The sequence below is a fragment of the Falco peregrinus genome, chromosome 6 (assembly GCF_023634155.1).
Source record: "Falco peregrinus isolate bFalPer1 chromosome 6, bFalPer1.pri, whole genome shotgun sequence".
Taxonomy (NCBI): domain Eukaryota; kingdom Metazoa; phylum Chordata; class Aves; order Falconiformes; family Falconidae; genus Falco; species Falco peregrinus.
The window spans coordinates 39,280,030-39,295,059 of NC_073726.1; the positions used below are offsets into that span (position 1 = coordinate 39,280,030).

Consider the following 15,030-nt stretch of genomic DNA (forward strand, 5'->3'; position numbering starts at 1 on the left):
TGTGCTACAGGACAAATTAAAAGGTATATTTGCGTTGAATAAAATTGTTCACAAGCTACAAATGACAATGTAAGTTATGGCTATTATCAAAGTGGCTCTTAAAGTAAGAAAAAAAAAAAGCAGAATTATTTCTATTATTCTTACCTTACATGATTTCTAAATTTCATTTCCACCACTTACCCCTGATCACTTCGGATTGCCCCCATAACTCCAAGCACCAATGGCCAACCAGGTCCTAAGCTGTCACCCTGACTTTGCAAAATCTGTAGCACACACTCCAGCTGCTTGATCCTGATATCAGGATGACTGATGTTTGACAGTTCCTTTAGTGGATTCAATAAAAGCAACTGCAGTCTCTAAAAGTCAACAAAAAAAACATATTAAGGATGCTAAAATTTAACTGAACCTTAATTATTTCTACGTATAGCAAGTGAAAACATACAGTACCAACTGAAGATTTATTAAATGAATTCAGTAACTCATTCATTACATGCTCAAATTCAGTGTCAGACTGGCCTTTCTAAACAACTGTTTTAAAGGATCTCATCAGGAGATCTAAACTTTTTTCTCCTCCTCCCTGACAACCACCCCTCCCCCCAACCTGTCCTCCAGGTCCCTCAGGAAGTAACTACAGCATGCTGCTGTAAAAACCACCATGCAACTTTATGCTCACCCAGCAGGGCTAGACCCAGCTTCCTACTAAAGAGACCTTGAAAAAACTATCCACTGAACGTCAGTAAAATTATGAGAACGTTTTATTAATAATGGATTAAATAGCTGTGATTTAGGAGGTCAGGCAATTTATTTTTTACCTGCCATCACATCACATATATACTTCTAAACATTCTGGAATCGTTTTGCACTCATGAGGGTGATCCATAACTTGTTCTAACAAACGGACATTGTATGCAAGCATCACTACTCTTTGTTACGCATTTGAAAAAGGAAGGAGAGTAGTTCATTAGAATGCATAAGGTGATTCTCAATAGTTACATCTGAACATTACAGCTGTAGGCTTTATAAACTCAATAGTAAAGTTGCTGTATGAATGCCTCTTATTCGTTGAACTGTTGAAAACTTCCTCTAGGGAAGATTTTGATTTCATGTTCATTTTAAGTTCCAGAAAAGGAGGAAAGCAGCTGCTTTTAAAATTACTTTACCTGATTTTGAGATAATGGAGGATCATGGCTGAATGTCAGTCCTGCTTTAATGAGAGAAGTTAAAGCTTCTGCTCCCCATTCTCTCATTCTCGAGTTTGGATGCTGACAGACCTGAAAACACAGCAATATTTTGTTTAAAGTCACTTTTATTTAACCAAGATTTGAATACTAGTAATATAAAAAATTGGATATTTTAATTATATTAGAATGTACATAGGTATTATTTTTATAACAATACAATATATCTATAGATGATAAAATTAGGTTTAATAATAAAAAATGTTTATCTTTTGGACAGACATACCTTCTGAATAAGGAAGCAATAGGAAGCAGTGAAAGACACAGAAGGAAACATAATGAAAACCACAGCACTTCAAGCCAATATATTTTCCAAAATGAATATATTAACTGCTAATTCAGATAATGATTGATTAAAAAGCACCAAACATCTCTTCAATGAATGCCTGAAACTCTCATACGTATAGTAGCTTAAGGCTAAGTTAAAACTCAGTTTCATCTTTCACGCACTGTTTAGCGTGACAGTAGCTAACACAGAAAGTGTCTGCTCTTCTGTATTCTCAAATACAAAAAGTACATCGTAAATGTAGAATAAGCTTTACACTTCATTATTTCAAAAACTTGACAAAACAGTAGTGAACAGTATTTCAAGCTTAAGTTTCAAACGTTTGTCTTCATTTCTCTTTGTCTTCTAGTTATCTAAATCTAATAGTTTTGTTAATTGCTTTTTTTAGAATAGAAAAATGTAAAACATTGTGCAAATCCATTGCATAGATACCTAGTATGAACTGTACTCCCATATATGATACATCACCCTCAAACAAATAAGTCTATGTTTCATTGACCTCTACATAATCATTTCCACCCACCCTGCCAGCCCTAGCTCAGATGGTGTGAGAATCCAGAATCAGTGTCCAAGGCAGGATCATAAGGAAGGCTGATGGTTTTATGGACCATTGCCTTATCAGCCACTAACCAAACTGAAAAGGAGGACAATGAAGTAAAGCTAGCTTCACGTTACAAAATGCAGACAAGAAATAACTACTTTCCTGAATTACTTATATTTTTGCTACCCTATATAAGAAAAAGAGAATTTTAACTACTTCGTGATGCTCTGAATCTGACCAGCTAATCAGTTCCAGAGACAGAGAACAAATTCTTCCCTCAGGTTCTATTTAATTGAATTTGCAGCTGGTGTTTTCTTCTTCTTCCTTACTGTACCTCAGTGACAGGTTTAAAAGGAAATAGGGCAGTACTTTAAAAGAAATTTAAATAGACTGTGTATTTCCTACAAAACAGTGACAAATACCCACAATGGATAGCAGACTGAAACAGACTGCTTACTAGATGAAAACAAAGAGTCCCGAGATGTGGATGGTGAACGTTATTGTCTTGGAAAGGGAAAAAAAAGAGAAGAAAAAGAGATGCCTCTGCTCAAGTCTTTAAACCCCCCAAGTATCCAAATTTCTTCTCCTAGATAAAAGATTATGTGGAGATGATCTCCACAAATAAGGTTAGAGATGTCAAATCCTTAATTTGAAATAATGCACTGGTTCTATGGAAGTGTCTGTTACGTTCTGGAAAATGAGGAAGAAAATCTTTCTCCTTTACCCACTTTAAATCAAGCCCTGTTCTTGTATTTCATTCTTCTACGTATCTTTGCAGAGAATTAAAATACAATTACATTCTATCACTTGTTTTTAGTTTCACATTAAAAATTTAAGATTTTTTTTTCTTGATGGAGCATATAATTCATGTTGAAGTTAAAATACTTAAGAAATTTAAGTAGGATTATGACATCTGTTTTTATATTTGTACAATGTTTTCTTAAAAAGAACATTCAAAACCCTTTGTTAGTAAAACTAATGGCTTAAATCTATCTGGTAAGGACAGAAAACTGTATCTTAAAATATTCCTAGATATTTGTACTATGTGAATCCAAAGTGAAACCCATTTATGTAACCTTAATTAAAAACACATATGAAGTATAATAAATTGATAATTTTAAACACTGCAGTGTTTTAAACATACAAAGACTGACCGCACCATAAAAGACAAAGTCAATAAGATATTAAAATACTGGAATTTAAATACGTTAATTCACTTAAAAATTCAAATTGTGATGCATTCAAGTTGCAAAAAAAGAAGTGCATAAACAAAAACATTTAAATACTGCTCAGATTTTTTTAAAAAAATACACTTCAAAAATGCATTCCCACAATATCTTTATTAATACAAACTAAATTCTAGTATAACTAATAAAAGCAATTAGTTACCTCCAGAAGATGACCGGTCAGAGGTCTCCAAAGAATCTCTATCCTGTGCATGTTGACTAGTCCTGTTTCCAGTAATTTAGCAACAGCAAAAAGCGATGGTTCCTTAATAAAATGGAATTTGAAGACATGACTTTGAGGTAACTCAGATAATGTCAGAGCTTTTTGCTACATTGTAATTAATAAATTAATGTGCAATTAATCTCACTGAAGTACTGTGTTTTGTAGACTGTGAATGCTGTCACAACAGTTTAGGTAGCAGGGCCAGGAAGTTTCCACAGCATCTGCAGTACTTTGTGAGAAGCCACAAGGCAGTAGCAACACCATACCATGAAGAATATTCTTTCATAATTTCATTCTTTCATAAGTTTTCTCCAAGTTTGACAATAGTCAGAGCACTGGTATTCCTTTCAAAACTCTTCTTTTTACACAGTCCTCCCTCTAACCAGTTTTATAACATATTTTACTAGAAAAATAGCCTTTTTCCCATCACAGCTTTTAAAGCTGAAGTTATATATGAGCAAACAATACAGAATATTTAATTTAAGAATCCCCTTATGTTTTATCTTCCATTGGCTTCATAAATTCCTCGTTCATCAAATACTCTGCAAACATCTGTGATATGCTTCTTAAATTATTTTTTAAAAAATCAACATATAGTCAAAATGACTGTTGCATTGGAATAATTTTCTGTTTCCATTTCTGATGATTCTTTATTCTCATCTTCTACCGATTTTAAATGCAAACTTTGCTTATTTTAATTCATTCTGTGTTACTGCAATTGTCAAATATTATAAAGGATATTTTCTGACATCATTATCTCTAGCACAATAGATCAAGTAAGAATTTTTAGAAACCCTCCTCTGGGATTAGATTATGACAAGGAGAATATATAATCCATTTTATTCAATCGCAGGGTCTTTAACCTTTCAGAGCTAAAGGTTGTTTACTGAGGCTGACAGGAATACTATCATTTTCCCAAGTAAATATGAATTATCAGGGGGTTTTTAATATCTAAATTGTATGGCTTTTTCTTAAGTATATTATAAAAGAAAACTGAAATTAATATGAGCACTCACAGAACATACTGTGCTATTCAAACCCCCTAACTTCTGAAATTACAAGGGCTTTAAAAAGTTTTATCCCCCCATAATCTGATTAATGGAAACACATGACATTCCTTAGTTAGCAAAATACATAGCAGGAACACAATGAGAATGTTCAGAGAATTTAGTAACCATATGAACCATTGTAAACAAGACATCCTCTGGTTCCTAATTTGTTTTTTACTCTAGAGTAACAAATGTATTACTGTCTTAATATGAGAAATAGTATAAAGGATAAACATTCAAGTCTTCTGCCTGTTTCACAAAACCATCTAAAAAGAAAATAAAGAACTCTACCTTATTGTTTCCATAGGCCATATCCATGGCTTCCAGAGACAAGGAGCAAAGAGCGTTTATTAAGTGATGTAAAGACACATCATCAAGGTACCTGAAAAATAACAGCTATCAAAACACTGCCAAGTTTGATATATATACATTATTTTAATTATAAGGTTTCTTACTGTGAGCTTTCAAAAAGCCTTGAAAGTATGTTGGATATAACTGGGAGATCAGTCATAACTGCTGTAGTCAGAACCTTGAAAAAGAGACAGAAATGTCTTATCCATTGCAATAAAAATTAGTGCATAATCATTAACGGTAAAATGAACAAGCATGCTTACTGTGCTGGGCCCTTCTACAGCTCTTCCAGGTTTTAACGCACCCCCAACACCAGGCTTCAGTCCCAGAATCCACACAAGATGCTGAAATACAAAAGGATCGTTTTCAGCAGAAAAGCCTTTTCAGGCAGAGAGAAAACTAACATTGTACTTGAGCTGGACCCGGCAGCCTTCCAGCCAAACAGAATTCAAGGGAAATGCTACAGTACTTACTCAAGGCAATTCAAAGTACACCATAAGTAGAATCAAAGCTTATTCTATTGCTCACATGAAAACCTAAAACCAAATTACAGCAAAAAAGCCAGGCATAAAAGCAACGTATAAATATTTCCTGTTTTACCTGAAGAGTAGCCAGGACAAGTTGCCACGACGTACCAAGAACGGCTCCATGGCAGTGAGCTAAGTTGAGTAGTGTCCTCATACACTGTATATTTTTTGAAGTCAGCTAAAAAAAAATAAAAACAAACCACCAAATGACCACACAATTTTTATTATTCTACAATAATAATGTTTCTAGGAAACCTGCACTTTTTTACTAATTAGCTTAAAGATTACATTTTGTTTGCACTGATGCAATGTATCTTTTTTAGAGTAGTTCAGTATCTCTCCTTCTCTTAGTCTTATCTTGCTGGGGGTTCGAATACAATTTGGTCGCTGCCCTCTCCTCCCAGTCTCACATCATCACCAAGAACACAAATGCAAGTACTCCCACTATAAGTGCATCTTCTCCACAAAACCAGAGTCTATCTTAAAAAAAAAATAATGTAAGCGAACCTTCACACACAGGCACATAATGGAACTGAGATCTAAGGTTTTTCAGACAGAATGGATGGGAGCTGCTGAGCTAAGTGTCAGATGAAAAACAAGAGTAAGTCTTCCTTACAGCCAGAGAACATTGCTGTCCAGGGCTGTTCCAAATTAAAAGTTTAACACAATATTTCAGATAACCAGTATTTGTAAGAATGCTGTGTATCTGTTGCCTATTTTTGAGAGACAGTGAGATGCAGAAAGAAGCAGTTAAGCAGGCTGAGATCACTTACAAGTTGTACTTACCATTACTGTTCCTTGTGGCTGAAGAGCTAAGGGCTGCCCTACTGCTACAACCTGCTGATGAGATTCGCTTGAGGGACTAATCATCTGAACATTCTGTCCCTGAATGGAATATGCTACAGGAAAATTGAAAAGAAAAAAAATCTAAGTTTAAAATACAGTACTTACTTGTAGTAACAACCACCTTCTGGCAAACACACTCCAGAGAATTTTTGCACAGTACTAGTTATAAGGTAGCTCACTTTGAGACCTTTAGTTGTGTTTAGATTATTATGTCATTGCCTTATGGAGTTAAAGGAGGCAGTAATTACCCTGACTTGCTATTAGGTATGGCTTGCAATACATCGAGACTGGAGTATTTGCACCAAGACACAAGCACTAGACTATGTCTCAACTCAGTCATCTGTGGTAACTGTGTGTAAATGGTATCATTGTGTGCTACAATTGTACTTGTGCATTCAGAAAATGAAGGTGTCATAAATGCTATGTCATGATGTTTTTCCAGTACAGGACTTCAGGACAGCTATTTTGTAACTCACCTGTAAAAAGAAGGGTAACCTACATAAAGTAAGTTCATTGCTTCATTTCCGCAGAAATCCCTGTAGCTCAGTCATGCATATTGCTTCACAGACTTAAGATCTAATAATACACTTGGTTCGTGGGCTGGAGTAAAGGTGCTGGTCCTTGTTCCCACACTAAGGTATTTTTGTTTTATATTAAAAGGTCTAATATTAGATCCACCTGCATAGTCTCTAGGTAGTTACATTTCTCGCTACATAGTAATTAATTTTTAAAATTATAAACAAAGTACATCCTCAACAGGCATATCCTATAAATTACAACATTCTCTCAGGATGTAGGAAGCATCAATTCAACTTGTAAGCTGAACAGAACCCAGAATTTGAGATCTTCCGTTTATGCAGTAAGTACTACCATCACTCAACAATTGTACAGAAGACTGTAGAACACCACAAATGCAGGATGTTTTAGCCAACTCTTAAGTATCCGAGTTGCCCGGAGAGCTTTTCAGAATCTGAATACCTTATTTACATATCCTAACAGATCTTTAGGATGATAGACAGATCGCCTTAGAATATGAACTTCTGACATACACCACGTATTCAGGAAGTTTTAGGTTGACTAGAAAGATACCCAGCAGATGCAGCAAGACTAACCAATTCTGGAAAGCAGGCAGTCTAGGCCTTGTCTGAGGATTCCAACATAATTTAGGACAGCCATATACTACAGTTGTATATCTTTGGAATCACATCCCAAGAAAATTTAGGTTTACAGGACAATACATGGAAACAAAATTAAGGAAAACCTATATACTTACATTTGCTAGACAAAGCTGCAGTTGTGCTGTTTAATACAGTAAGGGCATAGTGAGGAGGCAAGGATCCTTTGCAAATGGCAGTGATAAAGGCATCTCTTGATGTTACAAGACCCAGTCTTCCACAAAGTGCAGCCATAGTCAATTCTGCTTTTAGAATATTTTCAGTGGCAGCTTCATCAGTGCTGAAAGAGTACACATCATTTATCAAGAACTAATCCACAGCACAGAAGCAGGCAGCTAACCAAAAGTGAAAACAATGAGAACAGCTACTTTAAACCTGTCAGCACTATAAATACTGAAGAGCAAGCATAACCAATCAACAAAATACTTCAGAACCACTTCCTGTAAAATTGATCTTCAGTTCTGAATGATTTGGCAAAGAAAACTATGAGGAGATATGTAACATTAATTTTAGAAAATGGCATTTGATAACAACAGATGCTTTGAAAGAGACAATTAAGTTACCAAAGTTATCACCTAGTAAACGGCTTTCCACTTCAGAGACTGCATAGTACTAATGAGTACTGAGACATTATTTAGTCTTTTATCACCAGTAATCAGAAAATGAGTAGAATCACTTCAATGTATTGAAACATTCAAAGTAAAAAGGAATAAAAATAATATAAATCGTTTAAATGCAAGCCAATCTAATTAATTGTGCTACACTGAAGTGCATCAAAAGCTGATGCTAGACTTCTGGAGATCTCTGTATCTCGTACTCAACACAGCCTCACCCTGTCTAGCCACCACTAACCCACAAACTGCTCATGTGCCATGAACAGTGTACACTCATACAACTGTCAATTTGACTGGTATCAAAAGTCAGTTCAAAGTACAGTTGGGAATCTCGTCTTTGAAAAATCAAGAGAAATGAAAGACCTAATACCTGGCATCAAGTAGGAGGGATAAAGCAGCCAGAAGACCACACCAACAAGCATTTACCATTTCTTCCCAGACAGCTCTGCTAACTTGAAAGAAAAACATATATTTGTTTTTAAGCAGAAACACAGTGTTTTACTTAATAGCTTCAATTATATCACAAACAAAATGCTTGCTACTGCATCTTTGAAAGTGTGGGTTTATGTGTACGTTTACACAAACACATATATGTGTACACACAGACACCCTCACATCAATACCATTTAAACAGCTGCCTTTAAAGTAACATCCATAAAGTAAAAAATGTCATCAAGACAATACTTATTCTAAATTACACTCAAAAAAAACCTTAGAAAGGTATATATAACTATTTTTAATATTTGTCTGTAAAAAAAAAAAAGCATTCAGAAGCGCACAGATGTGGGAAAAGAAACTCACTGAAATTTTGCAGTGAAGGAAAAATCCTCCCCCCCGTGGTATGTATAATTCTCCATATTTTATCATTTCTTAATTTAAGGGGTGGGGGTGTGTGGAGAAGGTCTAATAGATTTATAATGTGCCCGCATCCCTTTCCCAGCTCCCTCTTTCCCAGCTCCCTCGCTGCCCCCCGCCCGGCCCCGCCCAGCCAGTGTGCCTGCAGCACCACGGAGAGCTCCTCACCGCCGAGCGGCGTCCCCTGTCCCCTGTCCCTGTGCCGCCCGTGCCCCGGTGCAAACCTCAGTGCTACCGTCCCGGCTTCCCGGGACACAAGCCAAAATCACTCTTGAGACACAAATCTTTCTGTATGTACATATACAGCCTCCTGATATGTTGCACAAATACAAACTTCAGTTCATACTACGTCAGTTTTTAAATAAGTTCTTCCCTAAATACTTCAATCATATTTAAAATCTCTTAATTAAAATGTTTATCTTTTTATCTTGTTACTAGAACTACATTTTTCTTTTAAAATGGTTGTAACTGCCACATTCTTCTCAGCCAGGTTGCCTCTTGTGACCTTGGATCTCAGTGTTAAACAGAATTAAGGACAAGGCACAACAGTAGTTGTGGAGAACAGAATGCCTGTTACCTCCCCCTCACACACCATGTACATACCTGTAGAACAGTATTAATTGACCATAAGGAGTCTATGGCTAAGGTGCTATAGGACAGAGACAGTACATCAAGCATCTTTTTTAGAGACTACCGCTGTTCCGTTACAAAAAAAAACCCACAAAACAAATTAATTAAAAGATTGTATGTATGATTTAGAAACAATAAATTTCAGCAAAAAAAGCATGAACTACTTTAATCCTGCTTTACGTAAACCCAGTATTTTACACAGTATGTGCATTTTCAAATACCTAGTTCTTTCTCTGATTGGTCAGATACAGACTGCAAGACTTGCTGCTCTGAAGACTGCACCGGTAATGAAGATGTCTCTGTTGTGGTTTGACCGACTGTTTCTGCCTCTCCCAGCTCTCCTTCAATCATGGTAGTGATACCACGGACAAGATCCAGTAAACAGTGAAATGCCACTGACATGGCATAGCCTTCAGGAATCGTAGGTGGCTCTACTTTGTCCAGCATTTCCAAACTAAAAAATTGAAAGCATGACAAGTAAGCATGTAACAGTACCACTGTGATTAGCAACAATAATAAAAAACAAGATTCCAAATGAATGTTAAGTAGAAACAGGCTCCAAACACCATCCTTTAAGATTTATAGCAACTCAAGAAAAAAAACTTGATTAATCAAGTCATTAAGTAAAAAAGTAAATGAATCACTAAATAAAATAGTAAATGAAAGGGTAAAAACTCCAAGTACAGTATTTAGATCTGCAAATAAATTACTTTAAGAAAATAACATATATAAGCAAACATTACTGAATGAATCATTTTACTTTTATTATTTTACTTAAAGCCACTGCAACAGAACCTATTCAGTACACCACAAGTACGTAGGAACAACAGAGGAAATATGTCAGAAAACCATGACAGTGTGAACATAGTTACAACAAATTGAGAACAAGTCAGATGTTCTGTTATTGTTATCTTTGAGTCCATATGACCAGAAAAGCCTGTCATAGCTAGATAATACATGACCAAATATTAATCACCTACATGCACAGGTAAACAATGGAAGTTATTCGTACAAAGAGGAAATGTTGACATGATTCACTGCTGAAAACCATGCAATTAAAACATCACTATATTGGAACTACAGCCTCGCTGCCGCTTTTCTACATAATTTACCTGAAAAGCACATAAAGAACTGTTGCGTTAAAAATCCAATAGGAAACAGATTGTAGCTGCCACAGCTGCAGCATCTACACAAGGAGAGACTGTCTGTTACAAAAACTACCTGATATCCCAGCCACCACTATTTCATCATTTACTCTTAAAAAGGCTAAGCATTCCAGCTACAATATACCAAAGACATTTTTATACTGCAGTGTCACCACTGTTTTCTGCACAAAGGATTTTCCTTCTCCCACATGTGTAACTTTTCAGTTATTACCTCTAATTTCCTGAAGATGGCTGCCTTAGATATCTGGAGGCATAGGCAGTATAGATAAATCAAATGGTCAGCATTTCACCCTCTATCTACAAATAAGTGTGAGTATATATATGACTGTGATTAAAATTATTAATGGGTTTTATAGTTACAATGTACTTGTGAGGTAGAGGTCGTGTACCCTTACTTTCACAGATGGGAGAGCAAACCACTGAAAAATGAAGTGAGTTGTTTATTTACATGGGAATGGCCATGAAAAACAGTCTTTGTCTATTCCTCTTAAAAACACTTCCTCATGTAAAGTGGAAGACACAGTGGTCTGGGAAGAGACAAGCCCACACTGACAAAAAGATCTCTGCTAGCTCTGTTCATTATTCATATCTCCAATTAAAACATTGTGTAAAAGTATAAGATGTGGCCATTGTATGAAAATCTAACGGCAGCAGTAGGAGCAAATCAATGCTAGGATGTGACCCAAATCTACAGGTACAGTTAGTCATCTCCTTACATGCAGGGACTACAGACAAAAGTACAAGATAGAAGAAAAACTGCTGACAAGACATATGAGCAACTATTCTGTAATCTTACACCGAAGAAAAGAATGCAAGAACTACTCAGAGGGAATAATGTAGTCACTGGACAGATCCAAAGGTAAGACACAAGTGAGTTAAGAGCAGCACAGGAGACTATGATGGTGGCTGCTATGTTCTTGAGCCAGTTAAGAACAGAAAGTAAAAAAAAAAAAGAAAAGCAGGAGGTTGTTGTAGCTGGCCAAAGCAGGAACTAGCTTTCACCCACTTTTGTACGAAATTTGCATTTCCTGAGGACCCTCAGGTAACCTGAAATAACATTCACGGCCACTGCTAGAACAAAAGTCAAGTCAACACACACATGCTTAACTATTGAAATCTGAGGATGAATTTGTCCTTCTGCATCTCAAAGGCAGATAAAGGAGTTTCTACCTTAAAGAAGTAGTGAGATCCAGGTGATTTGCTGATTTTACTGAGTATTAGTATGCTAAAATTTCATGGGCGGTACAAATAATTTCCCATTTGGAAGCAACTGACCCACAACGGTTATGACTGATATGAAAAAAGCTTCCACGATTTTGAAAGTAACATAGCATTCACAGCTTTAAACTGAGAACACGATCTCCATTATACAAAGTCATGACAAAATAACTGGTCATTCTAAGAAGCATTCACAGTCTAACCTTCCTATATAGGTCAATACATTGTTTGGAATGACAACCTGGCCAGCATCTACCACAATATCCTGTTCAATAAAAACTGTAAATACAGTAAAGCTGGTGTAAGAAAGCTATTTGTCACTCCCACTGATGTCTCATTTGCTTAATGCCCCTATTATCTGCCATTATACAATCCAGCAAAAGATACTGTAAAACAGTTACATACTGTAGAGTGAGGCCCAAAACTGAAGAGTAAATACAGCTCAGTATGGCAGAAAAAAAGCCCAACAGATGCTAAAGCCATAGGAGACATCTGGATCAGAATCCAGAGCATTCAGACAAAACAGCAAAAAATCAGAACACCTCATGGCACTGACAAAAATAAAATCCATAATATACCTGAATGCCAGTGAAATGAAGACCTCAATATTCAGTAATAAAAAAATAAATATATCCTTAAACCATCAAGCTGGAAATAACAAATATTTGTTATATACAGTTTCAAAAAGATAGAGGTACTTACTAGGTAGCTTTAGCACTGCCTTGTACTGTTACATTCAGGATGGGTATCCAAGTGCCTCTGTACTCAAAGGCAGGTAATACACTTGCACCTCCTCCCATTCCAAGCACTCCTGGGTTAGTTTGTGCTGAGCCAGTATTCCCAGATGCATTGCCTCCTGTTGAGAAAAACAAAGTTATAAAATTAACCGTTCTAATTTTAGCGATCAGCAAACATCCTTTTTCTACATTTAATTTTCAAGATGAGATACCAGGATTAATCTGAGACATGCTGCTCGCTAATAAAAGCCACCACCAACACAAAAAAACTATTTTTGAGCTCCCTCTGCTGTCTAAAACACGATGTGTAAAGTAATTATTTTGAAAGGCACAGTTGGTAGATGCCTACTGCTGTATTTTCAGTCAGAATGAAATGGTTTTGTGAAAAGTATAGTAGCTTTCATTACATTCTGTGGACGAACTAAACTCCAATGGTCTCAATAAAACAATACATATATTAGTGAAGAACCAGACAGATATTTCAAAGTTAATTTGAATATTTGCATCTAGAACTCAGTAGTAGGAAAAAGAGGTCAGTCAATACAATCCCAAGCACAAATACAGGCTGAGTGGAGAATGGATTGAAAGCAGCCCTGAGGAGGTGGTCTTGGAAGTGTTGGAAGACAAGAAGCTCAACATGGCCCGGCAGTATACATTTTCAGCCCAGAAAATCAACCATATCCTGGACTGCATCAAAAAAAACTTGATCAGCAGGTCAAGGGAGGTGATTCTCCCTCTGTACTCCACTCTCATGAGACCCCACCTGCAGTGCTGCATTCAGCTCTGGAGCCCCCAGGAAGGACATGGACCTGTTGAAGTGAGTCCAGAGGAGGGCCACAAGGATGATCAGAGGGCTGGAGCACCTCTCCTCTGAAGACAGGCTGAGAGAGTTGGGGTTTTTCAGCCTGCAGAACAGAGGGCTCCCGGGAGACCTTACAGCAGCTTTGAGGTACCTAAAGGGGGCCTACAGGAGAGCTCGAGAGGGACATTTTACAAGGGCATGTTGTGGTGGGACAAGGGGCAATGGCTTTTAACTAAAAGAGGGAAGATTTAGATTAGATATTAGGAAGAAATTCTTGACTGCGAGGGTGGTGAGGCACTGGAACAGGTTGCCCAGAGAAGCTGTGGATGCCCCATCCCTGGAAGTGTTCAAGGCCAGGCTGGATGGGGCTTTGAGCAACCTGGTCTAGTGGAAGGTGTCCCTGCCCATGGCAGGGGGGTTGGAACTAGATATTTTTTAAGGTCCCTTCCAACCCAACGTGTTCTATGATAAGACAGCCTGCTACAACACAAATTTCATTATAATCAGAAGACTACATTAGAAAAGTAGGTTGCACTGAGCTGCTCTTTGCATGTTAGACATGGCCACAAGAAGAAAAAGAGGCAAACAGAGACATGCCTGAGAGACATCAGAAACACTTGGGTGGAAAGAGTAAGTGAAAAGCTAAAGAAGAAAACAGACTGGAACAATAAGCCAGAGAGACAGTAACAGCACTAAGGGTATGACCCTACTGTGCTGCTGTTTCATGAAGGCAAAATTTAAGTTTTCAGGAGAATATTTTAGAATAGCTTCTCATATGTGCGTGTTACATGATGAAATGTGCTTTTCTGATTTACCCTTAACTGGATTAAACTAACCCAGAAATAATATTAATAAACATGTTCTATCAGCTTCTGTACAGACAGCTATTAAACAATAGCCATTGACACAAATTTCTTCACGTTACCAATGCTAACACCAACTTGGAATGCAGACTTCATGACTGAACCCTGGAAGGTGTGAGTTTAAAACCAGACTTTTTCATGTTTATTAATTTAATAGTAGATATGATAGATAATTATACTTTGATTCTCGGTTTATTATCTCTTAAGAAGGCATGTCAAAAGACATCCTTAGAAATTATTTTTACATTGTTGCTGAGGCATCTGTATCTAGAACCACAGGGAGAAACAGACTCTTAACTTGGATGTAAACACTTGCAAAGTTATTGACAAGAGGACAATTTCTTCTTATAAAAATAAAAATACACCGAGTAAAATACCAAACCCTGGCTGCAAGAAAAGACAATCAAGTTTAGTTTCAGTAAGTGACTGTTTTCAGCTTACAGAAAAAGGAAAGATCATCTGAAAAACACAGACCTATCTTTCTACCTCTTGGCTTCCTCAGTCCCATTTTGTCCCTGGACATCCAGAAGAATTAGCGACTGCCTCCCAGGAGGAAGCAAACACACACTGTCTTACTACTTAAATTGCACACTGCCAAAAATGACATCCCCACACAAGGAGACAGAAAGCAGACAAATGTGTTACAGTCAGAAATGAGAAAAAATTCCCTCAGAATTTCTCTC

At 36.8% G+C, this 15,030-nt stretch overlaps 1 protein-coding gene across 3 annotated transcripts in view; it reads right to left on the minus strand.

Moving 5' to 3' along the window:
- The window catches only part of MON2 (MON2 homolog, regulator of endosome-to-Golgi trafficking), a 73,985-nt gene that overhangs the window by 30,335 nt on the left and 28,620 nt on the right, over positions 1 to 15,030 (minus strand). For all 3 annotated transcript variants that reach the window (XR_008747712.1, XM_055807535.1, XM_055807534.1), the window contains exons 11-22: positions 12,648 to 12,801; positions 9,783 to 10,015; positions 8,447 to 8,528; positions 7,561 to 7,742; positions 6,228 to 6,340; positions 5,515 to 5,619; positions 5,178 to 5,258; positions 5,019 to 5,092; positions 4,855 to 4,945; positions 3,455 to 3,556; positions 1,161 to 1,271; positions 181 to 356 (exon numbers count right to left, since the gene is read on the minus strand). Coding sequence is in view for 2 of the 3 variants with exons in the window: in XM_055807535.1 (XP_055663510.1) it covers positions 181 to 356; positions 1,161 to 1,271; positions 3,455 to 3,556; positions 4,855 to 4,945; positions 5,019 to 5,092; positions 5,178 to 5,258; positions 5,515 to 5,619; positions 6,228 to 6,340; positions 7,561 to 7,742; positions 8,447 to 8,528; positions 9,783 to 10,015; positions 12,648 to 12,801 (1,504 nt within the window). In the remaining variant the exon portion in view is untranslated. The remainder of the gene's footprint in view (positions 1 to 180; positions 357 to 1,160; positions 1,272 to 3,454; positions 3,557 to 4,854; positions 4,946 to 5,018; positions 5,093 to 5,177; positions 5,259 to 5,514; positions 5,620 to 6,227; positions 6,341 to 7,560; positions 7,743 to 8,446; positions 8,529 to 9,782; positions 10,016 to 12,647; positions 12,802 to 15,030) is intronic.